The sequence below is a fragment of the Osmerus eperlanus genome, chromosome 25, assembly GCF_963692335.1.
Source record: "Osmerus eperlanus chromosome 25, fOsmEpe2.1, whole genome shotgun sequence".
NCBI classification, from domain to species: domain Eukaryota; kingdom Metazoa; phylum Chordata; class Actinopteri; order Osmeriformes; family Osmeridae; genus Osmerus; species Osmerus eperlanus.
The window spans coordinates 4099783-4115315 of record NC_085042.1 but is presented as its reverse complement, the minus strand read 5'-3'; the positions used below and the strand labels follow the sequence as shown (position 1 = coordinate 4115315).

General features: G+C 40.9%; 1 protein-coding gene across 3 annotated transcripts in view; it reads left to right on the top strand.

Annotated features, from left to right (window-relative positions):
* slc4a4a (solute carrier family 4 member 4a) overlaps positions 1-15253 on the top strand; it is a 40791-nt gene extending 25538 nt beyond the window's left edge. For 2 of the 3 annotated variants that reach the window (XM_062451184.1, XM_062451183.1), the window contains exons 9-27: positions 124-281; positions 595-682; positions 2219-2373; positions 3310-3426; positions 3962-4136; positions 4702-4835; positions 5225-5499; positions 7180-7250; positions 7695-7880; positions 8214-8327; positions 9240-9401; positions 9851-10029; positions 10836-10908; positions 11174-11242; positions 12004-12177; positions 12864-13028; positions 13240-13333; positions 13875-13951; positions 14627-15253. In XM_062451184.1, the coding sequence (XP_062307168.1) occupies positions 124-281; positions 595-682; positions 2219-2373; positions 3310-3426; positions 3962-4136; positions 4702-4835; positions 5225-5499; positions 7180-7250; positions 7695-7880; positions 8214-8327; positions 9240-9401; positions 9851-10029; positions 10836-10908; positions 11174-11242; positions 12004-12177; positions 12864-13028; positions 13240-13333; positions 13875-13915 (2430 nt within the window). In that variant the 3' untranslated portion in view covers positions 13916-13951; positions 14627-15253. The remainder of the gene's footprint in view (positions 1-123; positions 282-594; positions 683-2218; positions 2374-3309; positions 3427-3961; positions 4137-4701; positions 4836-5224; positions 5500-7179; positions 7251-7694; positions 7881-8213; positions 8328-9239; positions 9402-9850; positions 10030-10835; positions 10909-11173; positions 11243-12003; positions 12178-12863; positions 13029-13239; positions 13334-13874; positions 13952-14626) is intronic. The other variant, XM_062451182.1, reaches the window with a different exon arrangement.
* Positions 15254-15533: the final 280 nt, after the last annotated feature.

Below are 15533 nucleotides of genomic sequence, written 5' to 3'. Positions count from 1 at the left end.
AATTGAAGACGACCAGTTGACATTTAATACAATTCCGTCCTACTTTATGTTGCTTGTCTAATTCTAACAGGGGCCCATGCTGGTGTGAAAGTTGGTTCAGGCTATCCTCTTTTGTGTTTTCAGTTGAGGAACAAGTTCATGAAGAAGTTGCCCAGAGACGCGGAGGCCTCAAACGTGTTAGTGGGGGAGGTGGACTTCCTGGATGCCCCGTTCGTGGCGTTTGTGCGTCTGCAGCAGGCTGTGATGCTGGGTGCCCTGACAGAGGTCCCTGTTCCCACCAGGTAGTGGCTCACTGTCGAGGAATCCAGGATTCCATACCTGGTTCTATCTATTATGTACCGGTTTTACATTTGCACAAACCCCCAAATCTTTTTCAATAAGGTTTTTTAATTTGACTTTGAGTATATCATAATAATCCCCTCAACAGTGTTATCTATTGCAAACAGCGATGTCAGAACTTGCAATAAATACCGTCATTGTGATAAGGAAGACAACTATTTGAAATTTTGATGCTGAATGAATGTAATATGATTATTTCAGATATTACAAATACATCTTTTCATTTAAATAGCAAACAAACTCTTTTCTCCGCAGGTTTTTGTTCATCCTTCTTGGACCCAAAGGGAAAGCAAAGTCATATCATGAGATCGGGAGAGCCATTGCCACACTCATGTCAGATGAGGTAAGAACAAACTGAAAACAATAAAATAGTAATTTGAGATATGTAAATACATATAAACAAAGCAATGTACAAGCAGTACATATAGTAATTACAACAGATAATCAAGGATAATCTGTTATGGTGTTCAATGCAGATGAAAAATATATGCTGGAAAAATTCTATTTTAGGGGTTCAATATCTTCCATTGGTGAAAGAAAATTACATCAATGATTCATCAACATGCTACCAGTGTGCGAGGTAATTTTTCAAACCTAACGCGGGTCAGGTTTTTGTTGATGAGTTCCATGCATTCAGCAGCGTTTCCCATCCCAGGTTTGCAATCCAAACCTTCGCATTGTGACGTCTCAGCATTTATACATTCAACCATACAGTATATTGTACCTTTTATTTTTGGTTGCACAGAACTGGAATGACCTACAGGACAAACTCATGCTTGAGTCTTGCCATGGTCTTTTATGTACATAATTATGATGGTCAACAAGACTGTATCATCTTATGTTCCTCTATAGCAATGGTGTTGAATCGTAGCCGGACATGAATGCACTTTTTCATAGAAATTTGTTGTGTTGTGGTTCTTTTTTGTGGGTTTTTTTCCCCCATCTGTGGATTTTGACTTTTGGGAGATTATCGTTTTCCATGTATTTGGCCCTGCTGCCCTGTGGTGTTCTACATGTTTTATTGTTCGTTTCCATTATTTCTGGTTTATTTAACTGTATGGTTCCTTTTTACTGCATTTTCTGTATCGCAATGATTGCCATCATTTTACAAAGGAATTTAAACTTAATTGGTTGTTTTACTTGAATTAATTACCTGTATTGACTTGATACTGAATACAAAAATATTTTAGCATGAATCATTAAAACGTCATAGCAGACAACAATTAAGAATGTGTACATGCTGGGTATACAGTATTTATACTAATTATGTACATGTTAGTTATTCAATATTTAAACTCATTGTCTACATGTTCGGCATAAAGTATGTAAATTACTTGTCTGCATGATCTACATCTGCAATGTAAACAAAACCTTCTCAACCTATTTGGTGACCAACTTTTGTTGAGGCTACACAAGACGTACATGAGGAGGAATGGAAAATAACAAACGTCGATCAGTTTATTCTTTGAGTTACAGAAATGTTAATCAGGGTGCTCTAAATCTCACCCATCAGCTTGGGAAAAAAAACAAACAGGAGAGATGGCATTGCTCCCAGTCTCATTACCCCTGCAACACTGCAACTAACGGATGGATTCACAACATTAGCTGGCTCCAGTTACAGTTTTATTTTTTCCACCACAAGGATTCCCCCCCAGACTTTATATTCTTACAAAAATATTTCTGGGATTACCTTTCGCCTGCTTGCCTATGAACACGAGCAGTACAAAGCCGACCACCCCACTCGATCCTTCTCCTCCCGGGTTGTCCACCCGTTTTGATAGTTTGCTTTTGGATCACTATGAGCCACCATTGTCACCACCATTTAACAGGAGTGCCCCGTACTGATGGCTATGGTTCTTACTTTCCTTTGTCTGTGAAGGTCTTCCACGATATTGCATACAAGTCCAAGGACAGACAAGATCTTCTGGCGGGCATCGATGAGTTTCTCGATGAGGTCATCGTCCTGCCTCCTGGAGAGTGGGACCCTGCCATCAGGATCGAGCCCCCAAAGTCTCTCCCATCCTCTGAGAAAAGGTTACCCGCCACATGGCCACATTATGGCCCCTCATATTCCGTCATGTTCCATTAGAACTGTCATATTTGAAACAACGTTGCATTCATGCCGTTAGGTCAGAGAGATTCATGTTGTGTGGTTTCGTTAGCCAACCCTTGAAGCGAAGGCATACAGTGGGTTTCATCAGTCATCATTTTGAGTGATTCCTGATATTAAAGATACAAAAAGTTACCATGTATTCACTGTATGGCCATAAGCATGTGGACATCTGCTCAGTGTACAGAAACTTTTGTCCATCTCAGTCCAAAATCATGAGTAATAAAAGGAGTTGGTCTCCACTTTGCTGCCCCCTTTCCTGTGGAAGGTTTGTCAGCAGATGCTGGAAAGTCGATGCGGAATTTGTTCCCATTCAGCCACAATAGCATTTGCAGAGGTTGGATAATAATGTTTGCGCAAGGCTTTTTGGTCAAGTCAAGATGACCTTATGGGTGCTGTGAATATTCATGGGTGCTTGCTCGCTTTGAACCAGAAGAAGCTTGTCAGGTCTTAGTGGCTTCAGGTGAAGTGACAGGCGACTAGGACTCCTTCCTGCCACTCAATCTGGGAGCGGGTGGTTAAGTACCCCAGCAGCACTTCCTGTGGCTCCAACGTTCAAGGGCAGAGTTGATGTTGTCACGATACATCCCGAGTGACCCAGCAGCAGGGCAGACATTTTCAAAAGGCCTATGACGGTTTTAGTTGACAAATTCTACTAAAAGGAAATTCTGCTACTCAATATCAGAAAGGGGTCCTTTTTAGGACGAACTCAACACAAGGCCTCTCTTATATCATATCACCGCAACAATTGAGCAATCCAACAGTTTAAGTTTTAACATTTGTTTCCAACCATTATATCTACATCACATCCATTGTCAGCGCTCAAAATATTGAACAGAATGTTATGTTGTCTCACCTAGAAAGAACATGTATGCTGGAGGCGACAATTCCCAGATGAACGGAGATACGCCTTATGATGGAGGCCCTGGAGGGGGAGGAGGGCATGCTGTTGGTGATGAACTGAAAAAGACGGGCAGGTAAACTATAACTGCAAATTATACATGACTGCTTACCATAATGAAATTAACCCTGGTAAGTAGTCTTATCAAACACCTTTTTTGTAAATATCTCTTTTTGGTCACAAATATAAAACAAATGACAGTATATTCTCATGCCTCCCTCAAGCGTGACATTATTTTTTCTTTAAACTCGACAATAAATGAAAAAGTATTGTGTTGTACCAACATACTTCACTGTAGATACCGAATACTGAAAACACACATTCCTTCATAATTTTCTCTTTGAATCAGAATTTACTCCTTGCTGAACAACATGACATGAGAACATAACATATATTTTCCAAAATGCTAAACTATAAATAAAGCCATAGAAATTCCACAAATATTTTATCACAGTGTATGATTAGGATTTCAGTTTATGACCAAACGTTTCAAATATATCTAGATTTGTTGATTGGCTGTAGACATGTTTGATTGGGCTGAGCCAAAATCCGTTTCTCACAAAAAATATGTCAATAAGAAGAGAAACCAGATGTGCCCCTTCTTTTTACAGGTTGTTTGGAGGCCTCATGCTGGATATTAAGAGGAAAGCACCGTTTTTTGCAAGTGATTTTTACGATGTTTTTCACATCCAGGCCCTGTCAGCCATTTTGTTTATTTACCTGGGAACTGTGACAAATGCCATCACGTTTGGTGGTTTGCTCGGGGATGCTACAGACAACATGCAGGTAAGTCATCTTGATTCTGAAACCCTATTTATGGGTCTGTGAGGAAACAATGTGATTAGTAAACAATGTGGTTCATTCTGAATTAAAATGAATTAAAGCAGCAATGCAAGGATCCATATAGAGAGGGAGGTGGATGGGGCGTCAAATGACCATATGGCTTGGCTGTGGTGGTTTTACTGTTTGGCAGGAAACCTCATGTTGACTTTCCTCATCCATTCCCATATGTACTTGATGATGATGTTTAGGATCCTTAAAACTGCAGTGTAGAACTGCAGAGGCAGTCCTCAGTCCTCTGAACTGCAGAGGCAGTCCTCAGTCCTCTGAACTGCCTCTGCAGTCCTCTGAACTGCAGAGGCAGTCCTCTGAACTGCAGAGGCAGTCCTCAGTCCTCTGAACTGCAGAGGCAGTCCTCAGTCCTCTGAACTGCCTCTGCAGTCCTCAGTCCTCTGAACTGCAGAAGCAGTCCTCAGTCCATTGAACTGCCTCTGCAGTCCTCAGTCCTCTGAACTGTAGAGGCAGGCCTTAGTCACCTGAACTGCAGAGGCTGAGTGGTCTGTGTGTTCAGGGTGTGTTGGAGAGCTTCCTTGGCACTGCTGTCTCCGGTGGTGTCTTCTGCCTGCTGGCCGGCCAGCCGCTCACCATCCTCAGCAGTACTGGGCCTGTACTGGTCTTTGAACGGCTGCTTTTCAATTTCAGCAGGTATCCTTACCTACTTGCTTCTCTGTTTGTGTGCATATTTATAGATCTTTTTCCACATATATTTCAAATGTTTTTGTTCGTAGCATATGAAACTCATACAGGGGAAACCCATAGACTGTACACCAGCTTTCTCCAATTGCATGATCATAGTTGGCACAGTACACGAAAGGAATAAGTATAACATCTATATTTCCAGACTTGAACATTTATAAAGAAAGCAGTACAGTTTTACAATTCTCCAACTCAAGTCGTGGAAACTTTTGTAAACACAAATCAATGATAATGGTCTTTACATAAACTGAACAAAGGCTAGAACCTATTCATTTTCAAACACCATGTTCCACTACAGGATTGAATGCATCGAATCATCTGCTGTTGTTTTTCTCCAGGGAAAATGAATTTGACTATCTGGAGTTCCGCTTGTGGATTGGCCTGTGGTCAGCCTTCTTCTGTCTGGTCCTCGTGGCGACCGACGCCAGCTACTTAGTGCAGTATTTCACCCGCTTCACCGAGGAAGGCTTCTCTTGCCTCATCAGCTTCATCTTCATCTATGATGCTTTCAAAAAGATGCTGAAGCTGTGCAATTACTACCCCATCAACCCAGACTATACGATCGACTACGTCACCCAATACGACTGCCTCTGCATGGCTCCGACGATCCTGGGTAAGGTTCTTGTCCGTCGGTTTTTGAATGGTCATTTGGGCTTTTGGTGGTTGCGTGTCTAGGCTAGTATGGGGTTTTTGTGGGCTATGCTGGGTGTCCTTTCTACATGATGTGTTTTCCGTTTGTGCCTCTGTGAAGCAAGAAATTCAAGTCACTTTTTGCAACGATTGCAGAGTTGAACCGAATTACATTTTAGGGGCAGAATGTCAGAAATTATATTTTGAGCATTCGGCAACCAGCAGAAGTGTTTGTCTCATTTGAGTATTATGCATGGCTGACCAAAACACCTGCATGAACACAACATGCTACACCAGTCAAAAGGAAAACGCAGAGGCAACAGAACATTGTAAACAAGCAGCACTTTTTTTTTTTGCACTGATGCATGTTGAATGCTCACTCAAGCAAACTGACATGTTGGCATTCAGCGATTTTTGTGGTTGCTATTACTAGCACACAATATCTAGAAAATTCCTAACTAGGGTCCAAAGTTAGTCCATAAGTTAGCTTTTGGCTAAAAAATGATCCTTTGCAGCCAGACCACCAGAACCTTGATCATTGCCTCAATGGGTGTAGACTGTGTTCCTCTACTCCTACTGAATATGCCAGCTGTATTTGGTTTGACACAGGTGTCGCCTCAAACAGGCTGTTTAGTGAGTGAAAACAGTGGAACAGGCAACGTCCTCAAGTTTCCAAATGTATTTGAATGCAATTTCTGAACTGTATTTAGACCAGCTGGGCCTTCTGACTCGACAAGTTCAATGGACTTCTAACACTTTCCAGATGTTTGACCAAAAGTCTGACCTTTCAGTCTTCCAAAGCTTTATTAGAAAAAGACCTAAAGTTACAATTCTTCCATGAGAATGAGTATGTATTAATTGGGTAAGGAGTCCATTGTAAAATATTTTGTTACTTGATATGTTGAGGAGTCAAATCAAATCAAATTTATTTGTATAGCCCTTTTTACACGCAAGCATGTCACAGAGGGCTTCACATATGCCCATAGAACAGGAGGTGAAACTCCTGTTGTTTAACATTGAAATATGAAGATTGTCCTTTTGGGTTCAAAAGAATATGTAGATCAATTTGTGTGTTGCATCTGAATGACAATTCTTTGTCATTTAGATCTTTCTCTTTTGACAAGTGACGTTAACATATATTTATTAACTTCCCTTTTACACAATGAATGCATAATTCTTACTCACACAATGGCTGGATCTTCTGTATATGACCATATGCATTTTATACTCACACAAAAACACACACAAACATGCACACACGTACACAAACACACACTAACATAAATACGCACTTGCACATGCACGCACACACACACACACAAGCAGTCTCTCTGTAAAATGTGATTGTCGTCATAAACCCAGTGGAGTTTAGTTTTGTCTGTATTAGCAGGTTGGTCCAGCTTCATTCAGACAATGATCCATTTACATATTGATGGAGAGTCTTGTACGTTTGATCAACTTATTATGTGAACAATGTAAATGTAAACATGTTTTGAAAGACTATTATTTAGTTAATGGTCTTTTTCTTTTCTTTTTACAATTCTAATCCAATGATTTACATTTCAGGGTTATTTGTCATGCTCGCAAAGTATATTTTGTAAATATACTAATGATAATATTAGTTGTGACATTTGATCGTGAGGCATGCTGTTGTTTTTCACAGAAAACAGCACTGAAGTTCTGGATGATCCTCTGGATGGCACATCTATCTGGTACTTTAACAACACAGACCTAGTGAGTAAGCCATCAGTAGCCTAACAACACAGACCTAGTGAGTAAGACATCAGTAGCCTAACACAGACCTAGTGAGTAAGCCATCAGTAGCCTAACAACACAGACCTAGTGAGTAAGCCATCAGTAGCCTAACAACACAGACCTAGTGAGTAAGCCATCAGTAGCCTAACAACACAGACCTAGTGAGTAAGCCATCAGTAGCCTGACAACACAGACCTAGTGAGTAAGCCATCAGTAGCCTAACAACACAGACCTAGTGAGTAAGCCATCAGTAGCCTATTCTCTCCATCCTTTGGGAAGAAAGGATGGTGAAAGTGCAGCTTTTTTCCAACAGAATTGTTATTGTATTCCTACTACAAATATCTTTTGGGTATTCTCTTTGTGTTTGTGCTCTGCCAAAAACGGGCTGAAACATTACTGAGTTCCATCATATTTGCTTTACAGCCTTTGAATGCCACATGGTCATCCCTGTCCAAGAAGGAGTGTCTGAAGTATGGAGGGGAACTGGTGGGCAAGGCCTGCGACTTTGTCCCTGATATCGCCCTCATGTCCTTCATCTTGTTCTTTGGTACCTACACATGCTCCATGTGTCTCAAAAAGTTCAAGTTCAGCCCGTTTTTCCCAACCACTGTAAGTTGCTTTAGCCTTCCCTTAAGCTTTTTCCAGTGCATTTGATTTAGCTCTCTGTGCAAGATGGAACTGATGACGTTATACAAAAGGAATCTCCTCATAGCTCCTTGTCGGGTAGACTAGTTGGTTAAAGCATACCCAGGGATAGATTGCCTGTTTGGTAAAACATCTTCTGCCATCAATTACCTGTACATTTGCCTGTTAAGACTACAGAAAGGAGCCAGGCTTTTATTTTGAAAAATGTCTGGTCAGTTCTATGACCATGTAACAAATAGCATTGGTATGATCCTGTGCGGTGTATCTTTTTGAGTGTCTACTTGTCTGTTTTCAAAGGTGAGAAAACTCATCAGTGACTTTGCCATTATCTTGGCCATCTTGATTTTCTGTGGCGTAGATGCACTAGTAGGAGTGGACACCCCCAAACTCATCGTGCCAACTGAATTCAAGGTATTGTGTCTTTCAAATATATACAGTATCTTTCAGTGACCACTCAATAGTTTTAAGAACATAACTTTAAATACAATTACTGTAGCCCCCTTGAAATTGCATAAACCCAATAATCAATTCAATAATACAGTATAGTTGCAGTCTATAAATGTGTATGACATGGGTTGGATACTCTTTCATAGTACAAAAGAATAAGAATATGTTCAGTTCATAGCTGTGTCAATCCAACTAGCTCAGTGTATTCTTACCAGAGTGTGAGATATGTATAGATGTGTTGAATACAAATAATCAATACATAATATCGATGAAACAGATACCCAAACATGCATACAATTATAAAAGGCAGTGAAATTAAACTTGAGCCCAGGTGCACCAGAGCAAAAGTAATATTACATTTTTTAAGTCACTTGTAGCTTGTCCTTGTATATAAACATGCTGTACTTCTGACAGTAGTAGAAAGTGGAGGTCTAAGATGTACAAATGTACAGTCGCCGATTGCAGATCAAATGTGACGCCTTTGAAAGACAGACATATGCACACGTTTGGCTTGTAAAAGTGTAAAACACAAACAACCTGACACTAACGACATTCATAAAATGTGACTTGTAAAATAAGAAACCAAAGGATATCAAAATGACACGAAAAGCTGTTTCAATATTTACAGAAATTATCATGAGTCGTTAATGACGATGAGTTCCTCAGAGTACGTCCCACTTCCCCCACCCCCACCCCCACTAACATATGTTCATTAAGATGCCAGTGAAATGATTTGTGAGCACTAAGTGTCCCTGACAAATGGCTTAATCTGATCCTGGATGTGTGTTGGGTATGTCTTGACGTCAATTCTGTGATGCTTCATCTGAGATGACCAACCAACCTGCTCTTCCAATTCCCCCCCCCCCCAATTTGCAGCCAACGAGCTCCAAGAGGGGCTGGTTCGTGCCTCCCTTTGGAGGTAACCCCTGGTGGGTGTACCTTGCGTCTGCGCTGCCTGCCTTGCTGGTTACCATCCTGCTTTTTATGGATCAGCAGATCACCGCCGTCATCGTCAACAGGAAGGAGCACAAGCTGAAGGTGGGTAAGACCGCTGACGTTGGCGGGCCCATTTGACTCCGGAAAGCATTACCATGGTCCATTAGATACCCGTGGGTACAGGAAAATACGTGCTGGGCTCAGGGGAGGTGCCAGTTGGACACATGCTAAATGCAGTTTTTTTTTTTTTCAAGCAATGACGGACTAGAAGTGTTTTTTTTCCCCCCAGTTGTCCCTGCGGACAGATCGAGCAGATTGAGGGGAAATACATATGACCATAGATGTACAGTCATTATCTGTATGACACTGTTCAACTGATACATTTGAATCTCATGAATCTCTAAGACAATACTGGGCTTAGAAGCAAGTTGATTTCGATGAACTCTTGTCATTTGAGACACTTGTGAACTATTTGAATGTGTTTATTGTACATCTTCCTTTATGTGCATCTCCTCAATAGCTTTTTCTTTCCTGGGGGGGGGGGGTAACAGAAAGGTGCAGGTTATCACCTGGATCTCTTCTGGGTGGCGGTCCTCATGGTGGTCTGCTCCTTCATGGGGTTGCCATGGTACGTGGCTGCTACCGTCATCTCCATCGCACACATCGACAGTTTGAAGATGGAGACGGAGACGTCCGCCCCGGGAGAGCAGCCCAAGTTCCTGGGCGTGAGGTAGGCACGCCACATTTCAAGCATAAACACCGTCTGGTGAGCAAATGTGTGTGTGCAGCACACCAAGTTTATAAACACATCATACTACTCTCATGCTAAGCAGCATATTTACGTTTCATTCACCAATGACAACTATAATTATGATTGATGCTAGTAATTAGCACTTGAACACAATAACATTACTTCTCTGGTCATCCAAATGAGTATTAAGGTGAATTATTTCATGATTAGCACATGCTAGCTCTTGCTAGTAAATCAAATGTTAAGAGCCATCAATAAAGGCCTGCGATATATTTACAATACCACAAAGACGTTTTTCACAGTGGAGAGTCTGTGCCAAATGTTTAGCTTGTTAGTCTTAGCCCTAGGAGGGTGCTGGTGTTACAGCTGTAAGCTGAGCAAACAAACGTGTTGAGCTATCTGTCCCCTAGGAACGTTCAGTTTTCAGTTGTTTTCTCACTTTGGGAGAGTTTTAACAAAGTCACTTGAACTTCAAAAATCTTTTAGTGTTAGCCACAGGCTTTTATTATAGGAATCTGAGTGTTGAGAGTATCTTGCTTCGAAGACATTTTCAACCGAGTTCAAAGAGTTTTTCCAAGACTGAGAATTTGCATTTGGGCACGTTTCACAATGGCACCTTATGCATATTTGCTAAATGTAATTATCCGGTATTATCTATTAATTACAGTAGATTTGACGTGACGTGTGGTTTGTTACTGTAAACGCATTCAAAGGTGTATCAGGTCTATCTATTACTTAGACTTTATTCTGTATGACAAATGTCATTGTTTTTTTTTCTTCAATAGAGAGCAACGAGTAACTGGTGTGTGCGTTTTCATTCTGACTGGACTGTCTGTCCTCATGTCTCCTATACTCAAGGTGAGGATGTTTGTGTCTCATTCGGCTGTGCATTTATTTAGGAATCTGATTTCTGGGGATTGTGTCTATAAATGTGTCTATAATGTGAATCGTTCACACAGAAATGACGCAACCTCACACTCTCAAAATAACGCTCAAAACCCAGAACACTGTAGTACTATTTGTCCACAATGCTTCTTTTTTGACAGTTCTTTTTATAACTTGACAGTTCAGTGACCGTAGACCATCCAGTAAACTGTGCTCACCTTGCTGTTTGTTCCATCAGTTCATACCCATGCCCGTGTTGTATGGAGTCTTCCTCTACATGGGTGTGGCTTCCCTCAACAGTGTGCAGGTAATTTCTGCCCTCTCCCGTTAGAAGGCTTTCTGTGGCAGGTGACTTCTTTAGTTATCATGAGTCATTATTCAAGAAAGGATACAGTCATTTTTGAAAAGACCATCTGAAATACTCCTTCAGGAATGGCTTGGGGTAGTAACTTTGAAACCCATTCACACCAAGCATAAAAAAATCCTTGGACAGTGACACGTCTAGTTATTTTCCTTCCGATAGCAGTTTTAAGGTTGCAGTGCAGACTGTCAGCTTTAATTAAGGGTTATTTAAGTCCAAGTCATGAAAGAAATTTGTTTTACTGTTGGATCATCAAAAGTTAGTGCAGCCATTTCACCAACAGTACTAATCCATGTGTCGGCTTGGTGGTTGTTAATGGCTCATTCGGATACGAACAGCATAATAAGTATAAAGTTACTATGGAATTCATTACAGTTTGGCGGGCAAAGTTATTTAACATACAGACAAATTTAACAAACTTGGTATGGTGAAGGTTGGGCGTTCTAGTGGTAAGTGGGACTCCATGGCCGGTTAGGGAATCGGGCTAGTAATTTGAAGGTTGCCAGTTTGATTAACGGCCGTGCCAAATTACGTTGTGTCCTTGGGAAAGGCACTTCACCCTACTTGCCTCGGGGGGAATGTCCTTGTACTTACTATAAGTCGCTCTGGATAAGAGCGTCTGCTAAATGACTAAAATGTAAACATCCAGTGCCTTCTTCCGCACGTTTATAACCTGTCCCACGAACCCTTCATAACCTCCTCGGCAGTTCATGGATCGTCTTCAGCTGCTCCTGATGCCAGCGAAGCACCAGCCTGACCTGGTGTACCTGCGCCACGTGCCCCTGAGGAAGGTCCACCTCTTCACCTTCATCCAGGTGCTCTGTCTGGCTCTGCTCTGGATCCTCAAGTCCACAGTGGCTGCCATCGTCTTCCCAGTCATGGTAAGGTCCGAGCCTTCATGTTGAGCCTTCCTCTAGCAAAGATAAAGACCAAGATACAAAGTTGTTTTTTTTATTTTTTTTTACATGGTTTTGAGTTGTGTAAAGAAATCCAAAGGGGTCTGGTTATGTTTCTCAAACCTTTCCTCCTTTACAAACCTGTTAAGTTCAACTCGTACCAAAATACAGTACATCTGTATTCAAGTAAAAAGTATTTCATAGATTAATCTAAAAATAAAAATGATATACTGCTATTGATATACATACACAATATCAGATTTATAATACAGAATTCCTGTATTGGTAAGATCCCCATCCACAGATTTTTCAATCTACCCTTTAGACAAAATACTTACAGTATTTACTAAGATATTTTGTTACAACCTGTGTTGTAGAAGAAAAAACAGGTTGTAACAAAATATCTTAGTAAATACTGTAAGTATTTTGTGTTTAATGAAACCTACACCCTTGTTAAACATTCAATCTATTGGTTCTGTGTGGTTTACGTTAGTCAAGATGCTGACTTAACAGCTCTAAAGGGTAGATTGAAACAGCTGTGGATGGGGATCTTACCAATACAGGAATTCTGTATTATAAATCTGATATAGTGTATGTATATCTTCTGGCTGTTACACTGTGGACTGTATTCATGAATGACTTTTGAAATGTCGCTTTTTGCAACTTTTTAGATCCTTGCGCTGGTAGCTGTGAGGAAGTTCATGGACTACATGTTCTCCCAGCACGAGCTCAGCTTCCTGGATGACATCATCCCAGAGAAGGACAAGAAGAAGAAGGAGGATGAGAAAAGGAAGAAGAAGAAGAAGAGGGGGAGCGTCGACAGTGACGTTGACGATGTGAGAATTCTCTCTCTTTTAAATGGTTGACGAAGAAAGCAAATTAATTGGTGGTTTTCTTTATGGAATTATGATGAACAATTTAATTTAAAGGTGTGCGTAGATGTGTGTGCGAGGGTCCTTGTATATACAGACCCTAGCATGGCCTTCCCATAACGGTTGCAGAATTCAGGTTCAGGAAATCTTCTTCCATTGCTGTCTCCCCCCACAGTCTGACTACCCTTACAATGAGAATGTACCCAGCATTAAAATCCCCATGGACATAATGGAGCAAGAGCCCTTCTTAGGCGATAAGGCCTCCGACAGTGAGTACACCTGATCTGTCCTGACCGATGCGCTTTCTCAGAACGGAGGAATTAAAGGGAACTTCCCTTTTCCACCCTCACCACTGCTCTTGCTTTCCAGCTTCCACTTGCCTCAGGGCCTTTCCTTTTGTTGGTCCTCTATCGGAGGACGCGTCCGTCACTACCAGTCTTTCTCACAGCTTAAGTGCATTCCATGAATTGTTGTCCTCGTTCTTTTCTCTAATCTGCTCCTTTGCTCCCTGTCTTTCACGCCACTCCATTTTCTTTCGCCACTTAAACGGCTCCATGAGTTATAATCTCTCTCTTAACCTACAGTCTGAGGCGACGCTTTCACACAGGATAAAAAAAAAAAAGATTGATTCATTTCAGTTCCTGCTCCGATGCTAACTTCTAATTTACTGTGAGGGGGGGAAATTATGTTAGGATAAAAAAAAACAAAAAAAAACAAACCTCACCGTAAGCATGATGTCTAGATACTGTACAGGAAATGCATCTTAACCACGTGTGAGCTAATAGTCCGGGGGAACCTTTCCCTCCACAGGAGACAAGTCCCCATCATGCCAACACCACTCTTCGTGCTGAGAAGCTTCGCTACTACCAGGACAACTGCTTGTCAAGGTGATATCTCGTTCCCAGCCATGAAGCTAGCAACATGCAAGAGTCAGGAAAGGCCACAATAGTCTGTGGGAAAGGGGAGGGGGGGGGGGAGAGAGGGAGGTCTTACTTTCTCATCTGGCATCTTTCAACGTGAAGTCCTGCTGGGGGGGGCAGGGATCTGTCAGTACCTGTGTCATGTAAATCAGACATTACTTCAAAACATTGGCTCATTATTTCCTTGGCATGAATTGATCATTGTAGTCTTTAGATCAGATTTACAGTTTAATCTCGGACGAGCATAACGTACATTACCCTAAAAGAAAAACACCAGCATTGGGGTTGTAATCATCCATCCGCAGTGGCCACAGGCTGTGGATAAGGTCAATTTGGCTGACGCGTGCAGAGCCAATTTCAGAGCAAGATGGCATCTTACTGTAAATCACACAAACATAGATTCACTTAATAGCAGATAGAAGGCATGGCTGTCAGGCTTACATTAGTAGTTCACCCACAGTCTTTCTGACTTGTAAGAGAAATGCAGGACAATTACAGAAGATCAAAGTGATTGCAGTGATTCAGTACATATAGTTTTTGTATAAATGTGAATGAATTAGGATTAATCCAGTTTAATAGGAATGCTCCCCCAATATAAATGTCACTATTGTAAATTGTATGTTCTGTGTGTCTGTTTTACAGCCCTGAAATGAGTCCACTTAAATCTGTGCCTCAGATTAGAATAGACATCGACCCAGATGACAACGGATACTACTGGAAGAGCCACGGGTCAGAGACGTCCCTTTAGACATCACACTGCCTCCCACTAGCCTTGCTCGTCCTCTCACACATGCTGAGAAGACCTAGAATACTCACACTTAAGTTCTCTTTCCTCTTAATTACGTATCTCACTTTTACACAAAACCTAACCAAACCGTCAAGTTTAAAGTTCAACAAATGGGATGCAGGCGTAAACGGAATGAACCCATCAAAGATCAAATAACTTAATTTTCTATAGACTTTTTTGTTGTCTATTGGTGGGGTGTGTCTTGCATACTTGAGCATTGTGTCTGAGAGGTGATTTCCTTACTACTGTTCTATGCAATCCTTATACCATCTTGATTGATAGATATGCTGCAGCTTTTTATGACCACACAGGGAGTCCCTTCCTGATCTGTTTTGTATTGCTCTTTGACTTTTTATATGTAAAAAGTACAATGTAAAAGGAATGACTGTAATCAATTTCAAATTGTAGCAGGAGAGAATATTTTTATTTCACTTTTCTTTGTAGCTCTACCTCTTGTTTTAAGTTCAAGGCATTATATAAAACAAATGCCATGAGTTGATTTTGGATGCAGCATGACATTTTAATATTTGTTGATCTCTCCATTGTGTTCATTTAGGGAAAATGGTTCAAGAAATATATATTACTGTACTTTGATTAAAAAATAGAGAAGTAACAAATTATTGTAATTTAATTCATGTTTAAACAATATTTGGTCTTTGATTATTTTGTATTTTTCATTGCAGTGATTGTAACTCATGGTTAATTTTCTCATGTTTGTTTAAAATGTGTTCACATCAACACATTCTCTTTTATTATGTGTTC